General features: G+C 43.1%; 2 protein-coding genes across 2 annotated transcripts in view; one reads left to right on the top strand and one right to left on the bottom strand.

The window, feature by feature from the left end:
- Positions 1-15,933, bottom strand: part of LOC105195607 (retinol dehydrogenase 12) — a 117,635-nt gene that overhangs the window by 48,948 nt on the left and 52,754 nt on the right. The window lies entirely within an intron of this gene.
- LOC120357523 lies at positions 10,980-15,928 on the top strand. Its single transcript, XM_039448076.1, has 2 exons — positions 10,980-14,043; positions 15,324-15,928. Exons 1-2 carry the CDS (start codon positions 11,255-11,257, stop codon positions 15,841-15,843), a joined length of 3,309 nt encoding a protein of 1,102 aa, XP_039304010.1. The 5' UTR covers positions 10,980-11,254; the 3' UTR covers positions 15,844-15,928.

The raw sequence follows: 15,933 nt of genomic DNA, 5'->3' as shown, positions 1-15,933 counted from the left end.
CCGCTCGAGGTAAATCGAGTTCTCCCGATAGAAAAGCGAGAACTCGAATCGACAGCCAATGCTTTGCGGAGTGAGATCGATGAGGAATTACTTTTTCATCCTTGTTTATCGCACGGGACGCCCGCGTGAAAACGTCGCAACTTTGTGGCGCGAAACCGATAGAAGTTTTTGTGCACAGTAGTTTTTTTTTTTTAATATTTTATACAACATGAAACGTTTCTTTTTGCACGGAAAAACGTGGCACTGTAAAAGATAACGGCTGAATCATACGTCGAGTGGTCGAGCGTTGGCTATTTATTTTTGTTATAAATATTCAATCTCGTTGGTTTCCATTTCAACCGTTGAAAATGTTCAGGGTCCACTTTCGTTCGTATTTTCGGCGAATTGAAGTTGCGACGTTTTCACGAATGAAAATCCCATCGGCGAATAGCCCGTGCGACAGCGCGAGTTGCTTCGTGGCACAAGCGTGCGACTTAATTTCGCTTGGTGACACACTGTATCCGAGATGCGAGAGAGTCCTTTTATTTTGTATCACTGTCCCTAAGATTAGTGTTACTGACTGTGTAGTCACGCGATAACGTAGCTGTATTATTCATTATTCACCATGATTGCCATATTGTTGTAAAATTAGCTTAATACACAAGGACAGCCGGTAGAAGCTATTGTGACGAGTAATATATATATAATTATACATACAAATATATAATTATACATATATAAATATAGAGATACGTATTAGTTATACTACTGCTAAGTCATACTTTTATGTGTGTATGCGTGTGGCCGTGCGTGGACGGATGGATGGCACGTATGTGTGTAGCATTTCTAGTCACGTAATCGAACCAAAAAAACAAAAAACAAAAAAACAAACAGAAAAGAAAAACGTAACAACTAAATGTCTACGCGTACATGTACGTACACGTGTATACCTGACATTGTTCGCTCATTTAAGTTTGTGCACAGCGTGTCCCAGACCCGCCGAGAAATACTTTACGGACGAGTTCTTGCGACGAATTTGGGAGTCAGTCGACTCAGCGGAGGTAAATCGAATTGGGAATAAAAGGGCTTCTCTTGAATTCAATTGTCGGATTATGTTTAAGATGTGAAAGCTCTTTTCGCAGTGCGATCGGCGACGAGTATGCATTATTCTTCAGTCGATTTCAGATTGAGAGCCTAGAGTCGCGACTTGGAAAGCTGAAAAAAAAAAAAAAAAATCGCGGAAAGAATCGTCAAATTGGTCGAAACGTCTGTCCGCAAAATAATTTCTGGTAGACCCGGTACATCCTGTATACACAGGTATAATTGCGCGCTTCTCACGTATGAGAAAAAAGGGGAAAAGGGACCGTGATTGATCGAGACACGGCGTGAAGGATCGCGTCAACCTCTTTAGAGACTGTGAGCCGTACGTAAACGTTGCATTTCCAAGCAGATTTTCTACCAGAGATTACTTTTTATCCGATCTAATTATTTTTTTACTGTCGTATTCTTTTTTTTTTAAACCGTCGGTTTCTTTCCCCCCCACTTTTTTTTTTAATCTGTCGCAAGAGGAAGAAAGTCGGAGGGAACGCAGGCTAGGTCGCCCCGAAGGGCTCGCGTTCGCGGAAGAAATCGAAAGGGAAAGACGACGAGGATTCTTTCGAAGATACACGGCCTCCCGGTGAAAATCTACCATAATGACGACTATAATGCGAGGTGAGGTGAAATTTATTGTGCCGACAACAGCCGCGACACGTTCGCTTTGCATCCTATCATATAAAAAAAAAATAATAATAATAATGCGCTCTCTCTCTGCCGTTATCACGGTTGAAAGCGAGCGAAATGCAGTAAATTGTGTGGGAGGATTAATTATAGCGTTATATCGTAATTATAATGATTAATGGTAATTATTATAACACACTGGTAATGATAAAGATAATTACAAAAAAGAAGTGAATAATGACGTTTAATTGACGATCAATAATCAAGAACGCACGTATTTCATGATGCATTCATAGTTTAATAATCATTATTTGATTTCCGTTGTGAAAGAATGATGTGTAAGTCTTATTACGAGGGGGATGATCAACAGGGGAGAAAGGGCGAGCGTTACACAAAAGATGAAACAAAAAAAAAGAAGAGTGAAACGTCTCATTATATAAAGTTACCACCATGGAGAACCTTTCATTATATAAAATTATTATGTAATAATTGTCCATACATCTTAAAATGTCAGAATAAACTAATAATGAAAAAAAAATTTTTATTTCTCTCTTCTCATCACTTGTTCCCTATTTTATTCACCATCGTTGCTTCGCAATAATTACTTCCTACATTTTTGCAATCTACTAGTCTTGCCATGTAAGTAAAATGCAAAAAAATGCATTCAAAATTTTTATATACCGTCTATCTAATAATGGTCGTTCTAAAGGAATTAATAAAAATTAAGAATAAATAAAAAAACAGCGATTCCGTTAAGTCTATTTTAAAAATATTTCAAATGCTTCCAAATGAATAAAAATGCACTTAAATATCTTCGTTCTATGAAAGATGAATCAATAACTGCCAGCTATTTACTCACATGCGGGCGTTGATTAAATAATAGTCTTGATAAAAAATACGAGCTTTTAACAAGTTGCAGTAAGATAAATTGCAGTTCAGATATAAAATGACATTACCCTTTTACATCTATTTATGTGTAAATACTGAAATATGCGCATTAAAATACATTTTATTGCTTTTCTCAATTTTTAAACTTTTATGTTTAAATTATGAAAATCTTTTATACATTTTTAGATTAAAGCTATTTTACTTTATTTTTCTCGTGACGCAAAAAATTAAAGAAAAAGACATTAATTTATTTCCATAAATATTTCTTCAATCAAAATAAAAATAAATTCCTCGAGTATAAATATCAGATTTAATAATTCTTTATACATTTTATGTATACCTTATATATCTTATTCCGTTATAAATTACATTATTTTTCGATTAACAAACAAGGATCTAGATTTATCGAATTGTTAGACGAATAGCTTCATCATTAATATCGACCTTTACTTCAATTCTAATAAAATCATAACCCTGCAACAGCCTCGAAAATTCGATCAGACTTAATAAACATATTGAAATACAAGAAGGAGTCAATTATTTTCGAGGTGCACGCTACGAGATTATTTACTTCGTTCAGGCGGAAGTTTAGCCAGTCCATTTGTCGTGTTGAATGATTACGACATGCGCGTCGTGTCAAGATCCAAGATATAGTGTGCAGTAGTGTGCTCGATTCCGTTTTGCATCTGAAATGAGCCCGGCAAGTGATAACAATGTCGCACCGGATAATCTAACATGTCACCAGCTCATTCGCGCCCTTTCGCGATCCTTTGGATAACGCTGCAGGTATCTCCCTGATATCGTTTAGCAAATTAGTTTTCTTCGTACTTACACAGGATGAACTTTCACAAGATTAATTAATTTTATTTCATTATCAAAAGAGCAGATTTATAAAAAGCAGTTATTCTGTAATCCTATTAGTTACTTCTTATTAATCCCGACATCATACGTGATTAAAATATGATACATACTCAGATGGTACTGGCGCTAATTGGCCCTCATTCCGAAAGCGCTTCCCCGCATTTTCATCCCTACATATCGGAGTTTCGATATGTTCCTCAGTATCATCCATCGAGAAATCCTGACTGCGCGTTGCGACGCGAATTTCACAACAAACGATTCGGATACGAAGATGATCGACGTTCCTCGTTCGAAGAACCATTTGTCGATCAAGATCATCCGTGGATAGAAATCAGAGCTGTTTTGGCTCGTTGTTCAAAAACACGGAAAGAAAGGCAAACGTAATGTACATTGAAATTCTCCCGGAGTTGGAATAATCTTATAAAATAATTGATTAATGTTTTCGTTTGTTGTACTTATAGCGGAGATACGCAATCAATACGAAATTGCAAAAGGAAAGTGATTATTAGCATGAAGATTAATAATGTTGGAAAGGTATTGTTATTGTTAAATTAGGTAATTAATTCGAATTAAAGATCGTAATTGAGATAATTTTTTTTTATTTTTTTAAATTTTAACTTATCATTATAAAATATAATTCGTTAGACGAATACGCGGGAAGAATTCGTGTTGGTGGATCATGTATTTGATCCGATAAAAATGCGTAAAAACCGACTGCGTAATCCGTACGTCATAAAAGTCCGCCAAGAACCTCTGTTGCATCTATATGGATTGAGATTTCAAGGCGTAAGTGTGTTTATATGTTTGTGTGTTTTTACGTTTAATATATAGTCTCTTAATAAGTCTATTAGTGACTTTGTAAAATAAAATAATATAGATTACTGCTATCTATAAAAATTTTTCGTATAAATTATCAATTAAGTTGGTCAATAATTTGTTGATTGAGGTCGACAAAATAGTTTCCATTCGCGTAATCTGGATTATCTACATGTGATACAAAAATATATATGTACTAACTGATGATAAATTCGTGCGATTTTTATTATTCGTATAATCCTATAATAGAAAGAATATTTTGCTTTGAATAAGATTGTCAATGCGGAAGCGAGAGAAGAAGTCATTAATAATCATCGAGCAAACTTCACTGAATGTAACGATGGTTTAGACAATCCAACTTGCGGTCAAATGCTAGTTAATGGAGAGCCAATACCATTTAGTCAAGTAAGAGTAATAAAAGAAATATATATAATTTATGATAAAATATAAAAACTAATTTATCTACGTGTTTTATTTTATTTCTTTTTAATAAATAATTTTGATAACCTGATAAATTACAAAATTAGGATCATGAATTAATCTTTAATGCGAAATTTCCATTATTTTTCAATAAAGAATGATAGATAAATGACAGTTTGCCTAAAGAAATTAAAAAATAGTGCTAGAAAAAATATAGCGAAGAAATTAAACAAGAAATAAACTATAAATAAAAATTTATAAATTTAATTATTAATTATAGTGAAATCCTAATTTTGTCAAATAAGACTTATATTATGACTGCGTTTGCTTTGATTCTAACAATGCACTCTTGATTTTTATCAAATGTTAAATAATGCTCATAAGCGCTGCGAGTCTCAAAGTAAATGCCTATATGTTATAACATTATAGCAATGCAAAGGCCAAAGAATCGATCAATCAGAATCCTTTCCTCTGTTTCCAGAATAGGAATAAAAGACTCTGATTGGTTAATTTTCTTATACGTTATACAAAACGTTTGACATCATTTTTTTTATTGTTCTCGTATTATGCCAATTACTATTCACATCTTCCTAATCTTGTTACAATTAAAAATTATTATTATTATCATATATTCTTTTATAAGTATTCTTCATTATCGAGTCGAACTATTCCAAAAGACAAAAATAACTTTGAGACGTCATCGTTTACGCGACAGTTTGTCCAACTTCCCCGACAATGGCGGGCCATTTAATTAAACTTTGGGCAAGTTATGTTCGTGCAGTAAGAGCCGCGCGCAACAAGACAACGGATCGCTTTCAGGGTTTCTGCTGTTCTTGCGAGGACGCACAACGCGCCGAAAGTTTCCGCTCGATCACCGCCAAGTCAAACTATCAGCAGCGGGACGACGACGACGACGACGACGACGACGACGACGACGGTGCAAACAGAGCTCGCAACAGGTCCGTGTCGAGCGCGAATTTATTTGACAATCCGGAGGCACGGCGCCAGGTCGAAACGAGCGGGAATGAGAAGCACAGCCGCCAAGGGAACGGCGACGCCGAGCGAGGACAAGTAACGAGCCACAATGCTTCCGCTGTTGGCAGCCCACTTGGCGAGCGAGCGTCTCCCCTTTGGAAACAACCGGAAGAAAAACAGCTTAAAAACAATTCGATCGGACAGCGCACCACTCGGCCACTCGAGGGAGTCTCCCGAGTGGAAAACGCGAATCGCGCGGAAATCCTACTGCCCGTACTGTTCTCCGACTCGTCGCCGAGCAAGGGAAAGATCGAGGCTTATATCGATGCCGTGTACGAGCAAGCCATGAAGGAGAGAGCCATGAAGCACGAAAGTAAGGATTTATTGGACGAAAACGGTTTATCGGCTGAAAGTCTCGGCGATCCGAGGGACGGAATTCGAGAAGAAGCGGGCCGAGGAATTCTCGATCGATGGATCAGCGAAGGTCGATCTTCGATCTACAAACCGGTCACGGATAATCTTCGAAATACAAGTACGAAATTCAGGAATATAGGCGATTATGATTCCGGAAAATTAGAGTCTCGGGAGTTCAGTCGGCAATTTCTCAATCGCCGGAGCGACGAGAGTCGATCTTCGATTCGGGGATCAGTCGCGGATGATCCGCGGAATCCAACTGCGGGACTAATGAAAGGTGAACGGGATTTTGCGAAAATAGACGGCAAAGAGGATAGCCGGGAGTTTTTCGAGCTGGAAAAGTGCGACGATTCGACGAATTTTCCAGAAAGTGGAAATCGCGAGAAAATAGCGAGGGATCGATTTCGTGGCGCAGCTCATCCGGAAAATACCTCCGATTACACATCGACGTACCTAGCAATACACTCGTCGCGAATTCCGGAAGGGAGTCAATTTTCAAGGCGGACGGAGACGAATGTGTTCTCCGATGGCGTTAACGCGTCGCTCGATAACGCAAGCTCCCCCGCGAGCATTGAATTTTTTATTCGCCCCGGAATTTCGTCTAGAGACAATGTCGACGAGAACATTAATTGCGGCAGTGTTACGTCGTCAACGACAAGATCGAACGGCTTCGAGTTTGCGCTGTTATCCAAAATACTGTTATCGGAAACGCAGTCGTCGGCGGACGGTAAAGGGAGACAATGTGGATTTAGGGCATCGGAGAATATCTCGGGTAACGTTAATACGTTGAGAAACGCCTCGGTCGTGAGGAAGAACTTAAGTGCAGCGGAGATTCGAAGAGGAGGTAATACGGGAGAGGAGAGAAAAACGGGAAATGCTAATGTATCGACGCGAATCTCGTCCGCTTCTGCTTTTACAAGATTACGAAAACTCTCCTCTCCCGTATTCGGAATCTCGTGGCTGGAAGAATTGTCCGCGCCCACCGCCGCCGCCGTCGCTCGTTCCGAAGATAAATCATTGACGAAAGTCCCGGAATCAAAAACTCGCGGCTCGTTACCGGCGAACAGGATAGAAGAATTTCCCGGCGACCTCGGAGGGGATTTAAACGGGGGCCGGGAATCGCGCCGAATGTACAGCTCGTTGTCCGAGCGAGGGCCGGAAGACGTGAACTTGAAAAACAGTTACAAATTCTGGAAGACCCGCCGGAAGTTACCCAAGTCGAAGGGCGCCGAGAAGTTTCGCGGGGGAAAGTTGCAACGGCGCTTCGGGAAGTCGAGCCACGGATCGACGCGGGGGCGCGCGTCGCCGGATTTTAAACGAGAAGACGACAGCTTTCGAAACGAATTTTCAAAGCGCGAGAGACGTTTTCGAAGACATCTCCAAGCTGGGAGGAAAGTTTCTAATATCGCGGATGGTCACAATGGGAGCGCCGAAGTGGCTCATTCTAAGCGGAACACGTCAACCGTCGGGGTAAACAAAAGTCTGAGGAAACAAGTGATTTTGGAATCCGCTCATTCTTACGGGAGAGCCCAGCTCGAAGAGAATGATAATCCGTTCTACTTCAACAACAAAGATGGCAAAAAGAACAGCGTCGATAAGCGGATCGAGGACAAGTTCGCGCGCATAAGCAACGTCCTGAAGGAAGATTCCACGGAGACGGGAATTATTCAAGAAACTCCGGAGAATTTCAAAGTAGTTACGAACAACGAAGTCGCAAAAGCCGATATCCCTAAAATTCAGGATGAGCTGGGACGCAATTTGTTTTCGCGAGAGAACGGCAAATCGGACGAGACGTTTGCGATTCATGGCGATGAAGTGGCGCGTAAGCAGCCTGCTGAGATAATTGATACGCGTCAGCGATCATTTATAAACGAAAACTCCTCGACGACCGCGGAATTAATCACGCGGAAAGATCACGTCGATCATAAAAATTCCGTTTTCCTCAAACCCGTCATCGATTCTCTTCGGTCATCGCCGATTACGAGGAAGCTCGATCGTAATGCCTCAAAGGAAATTAATTCTAATGAATCAAAAAGTCCAATTTATGCAACCGAGTTCGCAAAGCAGACGAAAATTTTCACGCGAGAACTTTCGTCGGTTACTCCACGTGGCGAGGAGATTGCCAATGGGTCTTTCGAGGTCACCGATGATCCACTTGGAACATTATCAGCCGGCAGTTGGGCGAGCGGTTTCAAGAAAGCGACGTCTCCCGAAGCGCCGGACAATCGTAGCGAGCGGGATAAAACAAACGTCGCGAGATTCCTCGAACTTAATAACGATTCTTTGCGGATGATTACCGGCAATCCCGTGGAGCCCAAAGGCCCGCCGATCGACCCTGGACTCTCATCATCACGCAGTAGCGCTTCGGTTAGCGAAGCTGCGGAGGAAGTTTCGTTGAGCAACGAGGACGAAACAGATTCTCGTTACACCGAAGATTCGCTTCTGGAACATTCGGCGGAGGGTCTTCTAGACGAATCCCGGGAGAGAGAGGAGATTACCGAGCTGGTGGATCGTATCGTGAGACAGTACGCGGCTTACACGCCCATCATGCCGGGTATGCCGACTTTCGACGAGATCACGGAAGCGCAAACCTTGCCGCTTGAGAAAGAGACGACCGTCACTCCGCTCACGACGACCTTGGCGACCACCACCAGGATCACGGACGTTGCTTTCCGAGCTTCGATACGTCCGCTAGGAACGACACCGCTGCCAGCGATAGAGATGCACGATGAGATCTCTCTGGATGAGAGCACTTTCGCGGACGAGACGGAAGCAACGACGACCACTCGTGAAACAACTATCTCTAAACCGAGATTTCGACTTGGAAAACCTAGAACGAACAGCTCGTCGGGGGCGGAGGTACGAAGGATAGCGAAGAAAATGGGAAAGAGCGGGAAGCGACGACCGAAAATTGCCAATCGCGTTACGAGCATGAAAATGACGGATTCGGAAGAGAAAGTTGACGATCATCCTTGGTATCGCGCTACAGAAGTGCAGCAGATAATCGCGGCGAATCGTTCTAAGCCCGTTAAGAGGATTGAAAGAGGACGGAAGAAGCACCGTTGCAAGTCGGAGATGGATTATTTTCGGAACACTTCCTCAGCGATGGCTTGGACTTCATCAACGACGGCAACTTCCACCGGCGGCGCGCAGACGCGGGGCGAGAGGTCGGATCTTATCCGCGCGACAGGCAATCGCGATTCCTCGGTCTTCCACGACTACGGGAGCGAAGATGAAGAGGCTCGGCGAAGTGGAAGACCGGCTTTGAATAAAAACGAAAAGTCCCCGAATATAAGAGAGTCGACTGAATTACGCTCTAGAATTGAAAAAAGATTAGCCGGCGAATTGGATTATCCCGCGAGCCGTGGATCCTTTCGACACAGTTGCGAAAGTCGAGATCAGACACAAAAGCTCAATGCCGCTCTTCGGGATATTGTAACGCGTAATGCCGAGCTTCGTGCCGTAGTGCAAGATAATCTCGATTCGGACGAGCAAGAAGAGAGAGAGGCGAGACGAGATGCGCGGAGTAATCTGAGGAACTTCACCCCTTTAAACCCGGAAGGCGGCGCAGTTCGTAAATTCGACGAGGACATCTCTTCGCGAAGTCGCCAAGTTACATCGGCGTCGTTCGATACTCCGTCTTCGGGCTCGACACAAGTTCCACCGTCACGAACGGGCCTTTCCGGATCGGTGCGCGAAAGGTGGTTGGAGATAGATCGGAGATCGGAGAAACGGGCGTTCGGCGGCGGGCGACTGGTGGTCGACGGAATCGCGGTGGTGCGAAAAATCGCGGTGAACGTGTCATCGGGGCACGCAAGAACGGCGGATGCGAGCGCGAGCGATTTGTCGGCTCGCGGCGCGGAACCGCGAGAGAAATCGTCCGCGGGCGGGATAGAACAGCCACCGGCTCGCGCAAAAAGTCCCGGGGACCGGGACAAAAGTCGTGAAACGGATACTGTCATTCGCGGCGTAAAATTGATGATACCGGGCGATAAGGGCGGCGGAACGGCGACGCGCGAGCTCGACGTCGCGGCTAAAAGTGTCGATAAAAAGATCTCGCCGCCGTCCTCCGTCGCGCGGCAACGGCGACGCGAGGACGCGAGGAAGATTAATGGAAATCCCGCGGATTGTCGCGTTCCCGTCGGCGAGCAATACCTTCGATGTCCTCGAGGTAAGGTGTACGACAGGGTGTACGACACCGTCCGCAAAATAATCGATAAGATTAAGGGAAAGTCGTCAACGCCGCCGTCGGTATCGGACGAGGCGGTTACCAAGAAGGGCCGCGGGAAACGACGCGTCGATCGATCGTCGTCGGATTGGCACAGCCGGAGCAGACGACTGTTGTCGAGTGGAGGATCCACTGGCTACATCGACGACGAGTATTCCGCGAACGAGGAAAGCGAGGAGACGGACCGCGAGAATGAGTCGAGCGATAATGAAGCTATTGCAAGGAGAGATGATTTATCGTACTTCGAGAATCCGTCTAGCCAGCGCGAGGATCGAGATCCGCGGAAATTGGTGGTGGCCGAAGAGGATCGATTGGCAGATGAGAATGCCGATGTTGCACGGACGTCGAGGCCGAAGAGAAGAACAGTTGCTGCAGCGATGCTCTCTGACGATATGGCGAATATCAAGGAGGCAATCTCGAGGTTATTAATATTGGATATTAATTCTGATATAGACGAGATTTTCATTAGGGCAAAAATTCCTGCTTTTATAATACACAGAATAATTATTAATATCTTATTTTTTACGAAAACAAAATGTTTTTTCCACGATTCTTTATAACCTCGGTACACAAATTCTCTAACGCTGATTATTAATGTTATTCGTGCTTTTGACAATGTTATCGATTATTAACATGTTTATGACAGCAATATTAAAGTTACTTGACGAGAATATGGAAAAGTAACGTATAAAAAAATTGAGATAGACTCGTTTCGTTAAAAGGAAATTTCGCGACAATTATTTTAAGCAATACCAAATTCAATATAAAAATAGCGTTTGTCTATAATTATTTATACGCTTATGTATAATCAGGCCATTAATAAATATTACCGTTAATGACAGAAGCAATTATTACAGGAATATTGAAAAGAATGTTGAAAATAAGAATACAGACTCTCAAGATATCGGAGTTGTTCCCGAATCGACCGATCGTGCGAACTTCAATGACGATAAAATGTTAGAAGATCCTCTCGAGACCGTGGAAAAATCTATTGCTCAAAGCATTGTCGATAATAACACTTTTGGGCAGGAAAAAAGTTTCGACGATTCTGAAAATGTTTCAAAAAATTCTCGGTACTACGAAGAGATTAAGGAGCCATTTTCGTTCCGCGAGGAAATTAACGAAAATAATTTACGAGACGAGTCTTATTACGGCACCCAGCCGACGTTCGATGCGAGCGAAATTATGAATTCTTCTGCTATGAATAATCAAAATCTATCAAACGTCGATTTATCACAGAGCTCGGCAACGTCGAAAAACGAAGGGGACATCAAAATCTCGCTAATTGGCAGGATTCAGGTGCGCGGCATTTTCAATGAGACGCCCATGCTAATAAGCATTGATGCCATTCCCGACGGGTCTTCTGCAACGCAGACTTCGATTTCCACAGGATTGTCGAACACTGTTAAGGCGATAGAGGCTACCGCCATTAATCAGCCTCTGAATGATTCAAACGTGGTATCTACCTTTGATCTTTTATCCATAAGCGAACGCGCAAATGACGAGGCAAGCGATTCATTAAACACGATATCAAACGAGAGCTGGGAAGTCGGAAACATGGACGAAGTTACAATGAAGTCCCGCGACGAGTTCATCGATCCGTTGCGAGGAAGCGGGAAGGAGGGAATAGCGGCGAAAAAAAATCCCTCCCAAATTAAAAAGCGATTGGATCGGAATAATGCGAAATCGAAATCGGCCAAACAGGTTTTTCCAACGGATCATTCGGGCGAACCGGATGAGGAGAGGGACGCAACGAGCATCGGAAGGGTGATTTCTGCGCGAAGCGGCGGGACCGTCGGCGAACCGGATTCTCGCTCATCCGCGAGTTCGGTGCATTTTCCGGATATTTTGGGATCCGTTTTGATCAACAACGACAGTCTGAAGGAACCCCGATGTCGAACCGACGTTCCCACGATCGAAACGAATCGATCCAATTCGATCGAGATTAACCCGCCAAATGCTACGCTTCATATCGTACCGTTGGTGCACATCAGTATCGAGAAGCCAAGAGACAATCTTGCGAACGGTGGAAGTATCGGAACGACGTGTTGCCCTCGCGAGGATCCACGGAATGCCACTTTCGGCGGTTGTTACGGAATGCCCGCGACCGTTCGGAAACTCGAAATTACTACGGCGACTTCGCGCGAGTTGCAAACTTCGAGCGATTATCGGGACGGCGATTCCGCTGCAACTTTTCTCAGATTCTACGAAACGACTGTAAACGACCGGAATGCGGTGACCATGAGCTCCTCCTCGCCGTCAACGCGACTGCAGAACGGCGGCGACGCTCTCGAAGCCGCAGGAGCCGAGTGCACGACGAACGAGACGCGTTCCACCGCGACACCTGATAAATGCAACGACGAGTCGGTGAATGCAATTCGTATGAGAAACACGATGGCCATCGTGAGATTTCTGACGAAGCTGCTGCGAATCGTGGCGGAGGACGAGGAGCCGCCTTGTCCGGAAGCTCGGATCGGCGACACGGTGATTCACGTGAAGAACGTAATTATTAATGCGTCGAGTCACGTGGGACGGCACAAGAGCGCTACTGACAGGACGGTAATAAAATCAGGAGGAACGAGGCAGGACGAACTTACGACCGCTGAGTGGCGATCGGCAATCACGGAAAGGACGCGCGAGAAATCGTCGTCGCCTTTGAGCGACGGTACTTTTGAGTCCTTCGCTGAAACGTCCACCTTGCCAACCTTTTCCGATGAAGTGTCCAAGGACGAAGGGCTATCCACCGCGCTCTTTGATACGTCCACGGGAGAGGAAGTATACGCCTCCACTTCATCGAGCACGGCTCCTTCCGCGACGCCCAAGTCCTTTCTATTTTACGAGCCCGCACGAAAGTCGCTTCGCAAAGGCGCCTCTCGGAAAAATACCGGAGTCGAGCTAACGGGTGTAAAACAAAATTCGAGCGTTCCCTTTAAAGGTTCAAAGGACATGCCGGGTGAAAAGGAATCTCAATTGGACGGCGGCCAAACGAACCGTTCGTCTTCACGGGTGCAGGATCGCGGCTCCGTCGATCGACGTCAATTCGGTAAACAAGGAATTGCTCCCACGACAAATGCCGTGGATAAAATCGAATCTTTCCAGGAGAAATATTTGGCAAGGAGTAGAAACGTCGGGTCGGAATCGACGAGCGTCGCTAATGGTATCGTCAAGCCGACACTTCCGCGCGATATCGATATCTCGCGAGATGCTTCATTAGAAAGAATCGGTGCCACGAGAGAAAACAAGCGCGAGCGCGCAAAGTCGAAGAGGGCCGGGAAGGCGGTGGTGGTATCAGATCGGCGCGCCGAAACGAGAACGAAATTGCTTAACCGTTCCACGAGAGGAGGTCCTCCGGGAGATTGGATCGGGGAACACTGGGCGGTCACGCGGCGACTGCCGATCGATAAGAAACTGCGGGAATCGCGCAAAGTACCGGGTGGAACTGCAACGCCGGGAAAAGTCGTATTTCGGCGCGTCCGCGGCAAGATTAACCGCCCTCCTGACCCAAATCTCGTTAGCGGTGGAAGTGATTCGTTTAAGATCGAAGGGAACGTCGCCGGAAATGGCCCTCTGGCAAAACTTTCGACCGATGATGCTTTATCCGCCGCCGTCGGCGGAGGTTTGAGTTCCTTTGAAAGAAAAGATATCTCGGAGAACGCAATTCGATATTCGTCAACTTCTTCGTTAATGAGCGATAACGTTGGCACTTCTAACATCGACAAAGGAATCGCGAACGAACATAAAAGGTCTGTTGTATAAAAAAAATAAGATTATTTCTAACAAAAGGGGGCTGATGAAAAATAGCCAAAATCAATTTCTCAGTGTTTTTTGATGTATATAAAAGAGAAAAATAATATTTATAATGCGAGAAAAATTGCTGATAACAATAAAATATCATGTAAAATACGTAATACATACGTGAAACTATATTTCAATTTTTTTTATTTTTATATGATCCGATTTGTATCTATATTTTAATATATATTTTTACGCTTATTTTCAGATGCATTTTGCATGCAAACTTGCATACAACAGCAATATCTAATAAAGAAATATTAAATTTTTTTAAATCAATTTTTGGTCTAATCCAGGATCAATGTAAGGACGTGATTACTGCTCCCATTTTTTTATTTTTTTTTGTTTTATAAATTACTTTTGATACATTTTTGTTCACCTTTATTCATTTAGTATTAAACATTTTCTATTATAATATATAATATTATTAAAATATTATTATAGTACGTTATATAGTATATTATATTTTTCATTTTAAAGTATATAAAAATTAATATTCACTACTCTCAAAAAATCTCTTAGAAGTGCTATCAAAATATTTATTTAAACAATTTGATTTTCATATACTTAAATAAATAAAATTTAAAAAATGTCTAATACTAAAAAAATAAACAAAAAAATGCTTTAAAAAATAATAAAAAACAAAACAAAATACAAAAATAAACAAAAAATGAGAGTAGTAGTCACCACGTTTTTGTCATTGGTCTTCGATTACACAAAGAGTGATTTAAAAATTTAATACTTCATTAAAATTTGTTATGTATAAGTCTGTATGCAAAATGCATCTAAAAATGAGAGTAATTATATATGGATATTAAAATATACGAGTATACAAGTCTGATCATAACAAAATAAAGAAAAATGTCACGTATGCATATTTTGTATGTTATTGTCATCAGTGCACTCATATTCCATGTACTTCCCGGCACTATAAATATTATTTTTCTCTTTCATATACATTGTAGAATTAATTATTTAGGTCTCTTTCCCGAGGCAATTTTAGCCATTTATATACTCTCCTTCAGCACAAAATATTTAACGTAATTTAATTTAATTTATATTGTTTACAACGTTTATTTTGTATTGTTTCACGAATTTTATTGAGAATTTTTAAGAAAATTATTTTTAAAGAAGACAATTTATTATAGAGAGAAATATTTCATCCAAGAACGCTCCAATTAGTCTTATAATCTCTACACGACAGATCTTGTAATCTCACATTGTCTCATAGCATTCCGAACAAGAAGCGAGATGTCAGCGAGAGTCGCGATTTCTGGAGAGGTATTCGCGTACCAAGGAAAGAACAGAAAGCCACGAGCCCGACGAGGAGGAAGACAAAGCGGCGGAGGAAAAAGAAGAGGAAGAAAGGCAGTCAGCGGACGAAAGATATTTCGGAGACTGAAAACCAGCGGCGTTTCAAGAGACACTTATTAATGGCGTCTTTCGAACCGGAGTATGACGCCGATGACGCTGCAGCAAGATTTTCGAGACGCCGCGTCGCCGCGGGGAGAAGAAACGCCGAGAACATTCGGATGCGCGCGGGAAACAACGCGGCGAAGAGACGACGACGACGACGACGGCGCGAACGCGACGGAAGTCGAACGGTCGATGGATCGGAAGAAGCCGATCCCGGCAGCACGGCGCAAATCCGCGGTGGTCAAGACTGCACGGATCGTCGACACCCGCCGAATATCGATGCACCAAAATATCTCGAGTCCGCGCATTGTTTGCGCTTTAGTGATTTATGGTAAGTCACCTATGGGGATTTGAGGGGGATCGCGGGCCGTGATTCATGTCGAATGTAACGCTTGTTTCATTGAGAAAGGGGATGCGAAGCCGGA

Source organism: Solenopsis invicta, chromosome 4 (assembly GCF_016802725.1).
Source record: "Solenopsis invicta isolate M01_SB chromosome 4, UNIL_Sinv_3.0, whole genome shotgun sequence".
In the NCBI taxonomy this organism is placed as follows: domain Eukaryota; kingdom Metazoa; phylum Arthropoda; class Insecta; order Hymenoptera; family Formicidae; genus Solenopsis; species Solenopsis invicta.
The sequence above is the reverse complement of the archived record's forward strand: the minus strand, read 5'-3'. Positions and strand labels throughout refer to the sequence as shown.

Coding starts and splice junctions, on each gene's coding strand:
- LOC120357523 (XM_039448076.1), top strand. CDS start 11,255: ATGTTAGAAGATCCTCTCGAGACCGTGGAAAAATCTATTGCTCAAAGC. Junction 14,044..15,323: donor ATCGCGAACGAACATAAAAG/GTCTGTTGTATA, acceptor ATTGTCTCATAG/CATTCCGAACAAGAAGCGAG.